The 2,332-nt window shown below is 48.2% G+C and overlaps 1 protein-coding gene across 1 annotated transcript in view; it reads left to right on the plus strand.

The window, feature by feature from the left end:
• The window catches only part of LOC102034603 (cadherin-related tumor suppressor-like), a gene marked incomplete at its 3' end in the record, with an annotated part of 17,390 nt that overhangs the window by 5,585 nt on the left and 9,473 nt on the right, over positions 1-2,332 (plus strand). Inside the window, exon 3 of the mRNA XM_031065704.1 lies at positions 11-271. Coding sequence (XP_030921564.1) covers positions 11-271 — 261 coding nt within the window. The remainder of the gene's footprint in view (positions 1-10; positions 272-2,332) is intronic.

The following is a 2,332-nucleotide window of genomic DNA, read 5'->3' on the forward strand; positions in this document are numbered from 1 at the left end:
CCACCGCCAGCACCTGCTGCCGCCCGACAGCGGCGCCTTGCGCGGCGTGCCCGTCTCGCACTTCGTGGGCATCGACGGCGTGCGCGCCTTCCTGCACTCCTACTCGCACGACGTGTCGCTCACGGCCGACTCGCGCAAGAGCCACCTGCGCTTCTCGGCCGCCAGCTGCTGCGACACCCTCCCGGCCCGGCCGCCGCCCGACGAGCCCGCGCCGCTGCTCGGGGACGACGACCCCACAGGCGCCCTCCCCGCCGATCCCGCCCCTTCCTCGGTGAGTTCCTCTGTCCAAATTTTCTTCGTGACGCTTTCCTGTAATGCTGCCCTGCCCTTTCCTCGCTGTGTTCGCTGTCTTTCATAACATATTTTGTCTGAAAGCGTGGTAAGGTTTCCTTCGTTTAAGTTTTGACGTCTGGGGTCCAGTGGTGTCGGTATGTAAACATGGGGTAGATCCTCAGCCTTCCAGTAAGTGAAGAAGGAAGGAGGGAAAAGGCTGCTACTGGCTGGCTGTAGTTTCGGTCGCATGTTTGGGTATTGATTACCTTCCAGGTATTGTTTCCCCTATATCAGCTGTGCTGTGTAAAATCTGTGTTCTTGATAGCATTTGCTCTCCTGAAGGGATGCATCTCATTACTAAGAAATTCAGCTTTTTGGGAGGTTCACGTGTCTTCCCAAGAGCACATCTGCGTGAATATTTTGAATGTGTCTTGAACAAAAGGCTGATGGCTTTGTGTGAAACCTCTCTGCACATTCTTCTCGGCCTTTATCGCTCTCCATGATACATAGTGGAGATCAGCGGGAAGTGTTTGCGTCATCCATGCTTTGGTCTTTTTCACCAAGAGGGGGTTGGACCAGGCAGCAAGAGGTCCTTGATGATGTCTGTCTACCTGATGTGTAGATGAAAGATCCTCTTGAAGTTGTGTTTCTTTGAAAAGCCTGAGGGTGGGTGCATGTGGAGGAGGATATGCAGGAGGAAATGGCAGAACTGGTTTGGTTGTTTTCTTATTTTTTAATGTAGAGCTATGTCAAATGTAGCTGGATGATCCTTGGCTAGAAAATATTTAGCATGGCAAGAGACTTGCCTGGATGGGCAGGGAGACATTCAAGGTGCAGTGGGAGATACAAGGTGGGCATAATTCCCTGTGAGCAGATATTCACTGAATCAGTGCCTCCTGGAAGACTGCTTGGCTTTTCCTTTGAGGGCAAGAGACTTGCCTGGATGGGCAGGGAGACATTCAAGGTGCAGTGGGAGATACAAGGTGGGCATAATTCCCTGTGAGCAGATATTCACTGAATCAGTGCCTCCTGGAAGACTGCTTGGCTTTTCCTTTGAGACCCATGAAGTCTCTTCACAGAACTTCAGTGAGCAGCAAATGTAGCTTCCATAACACAGAGAGGTACAGATAGCTGTGTGAAATTGGTGCTGGGAAGAGAAATGGTCTGGGGAAGTGGGCCTGCACTGTCACATGTTTTTATGATAGATGGCTGAAAGGACACCATAGATGGTGTGAATGGTTGGAAATCTGGGTGCTGTGAGCTGTGTGTGAGTGTCTGCTGAAAGACTCAGGGGAATGTTTTTCTCCATTCCCTGTTAGGTTCCTATCTCTAGGATGAAGCAATGTGGAGTTCTTCTTCCCCAAGTAATTGTCTAGAAGATCTGTATTCCAGTTGCATGGAGAACCCTGGCAGGTTCTTGCTGAGTGTTTTCATGTCATCATGATTGTGTCACTGCAAAGCTTAATTTTGTACTTATGATAGATCGGGTATGGGAATCAGAAGCTGTGCATTCAGTGCCTATAAACAATGTTATCAATCATCTTCTGTGAGTTATATAACCGGGAAGAGAGTTGTCAGCTCTTTAGTTCCGCAGGCGTTAACTTTCTGTCTCATTCTTCTGATGTTCTGAAGATGGTTCTTTCATGGTTATAGGTGAAAAGACAGAGACATTTCCATAGGCATGTTTCTTAAAATGTCACTTTAATAAATGTTTTTTCTTGTCCCATGTCTCGGATGTGAAGTCAAATATTATCCATGGTAAGGAGATACTGTCTGATCAACTTTCGTTTTTGGGTAGCCTCTCCAAATTCTGAAGATCTGTGCTCACCATGGGAGCTGTGAAGGGTTGGGAAGGGAGTGTTGGATATGTTATGTGTGAGTTGGTCCTGTTGGAGACATGGCATGTGTTTTGTTGATTCCCAGGGCTATTGCTGGCCTTCTGAAAATGAGTCAGGAGGAGTCTTATGATTTTCAGTTGTGTGGTTTGGACTGAAATGGCCTAGTTTGGGTTCCATATTCCTTTGCATCAAGAGTGGAAGTCACACATGCTTTGAGGAGT

This window comes from Geospiza fortis, unplaced genomic scaffold (genome assembly GCF_000277835.1).
Source record: "Geospiza fortis unplaced genomic scaffold, GeoFor_1.0 scaffold1252, whole genome shotgun sequence".
NCBI lineage: Eukaryota > Metazoa > Chordata > Aves > Passeriformes > Thraupidae > Geospiza > Geospiza fortis.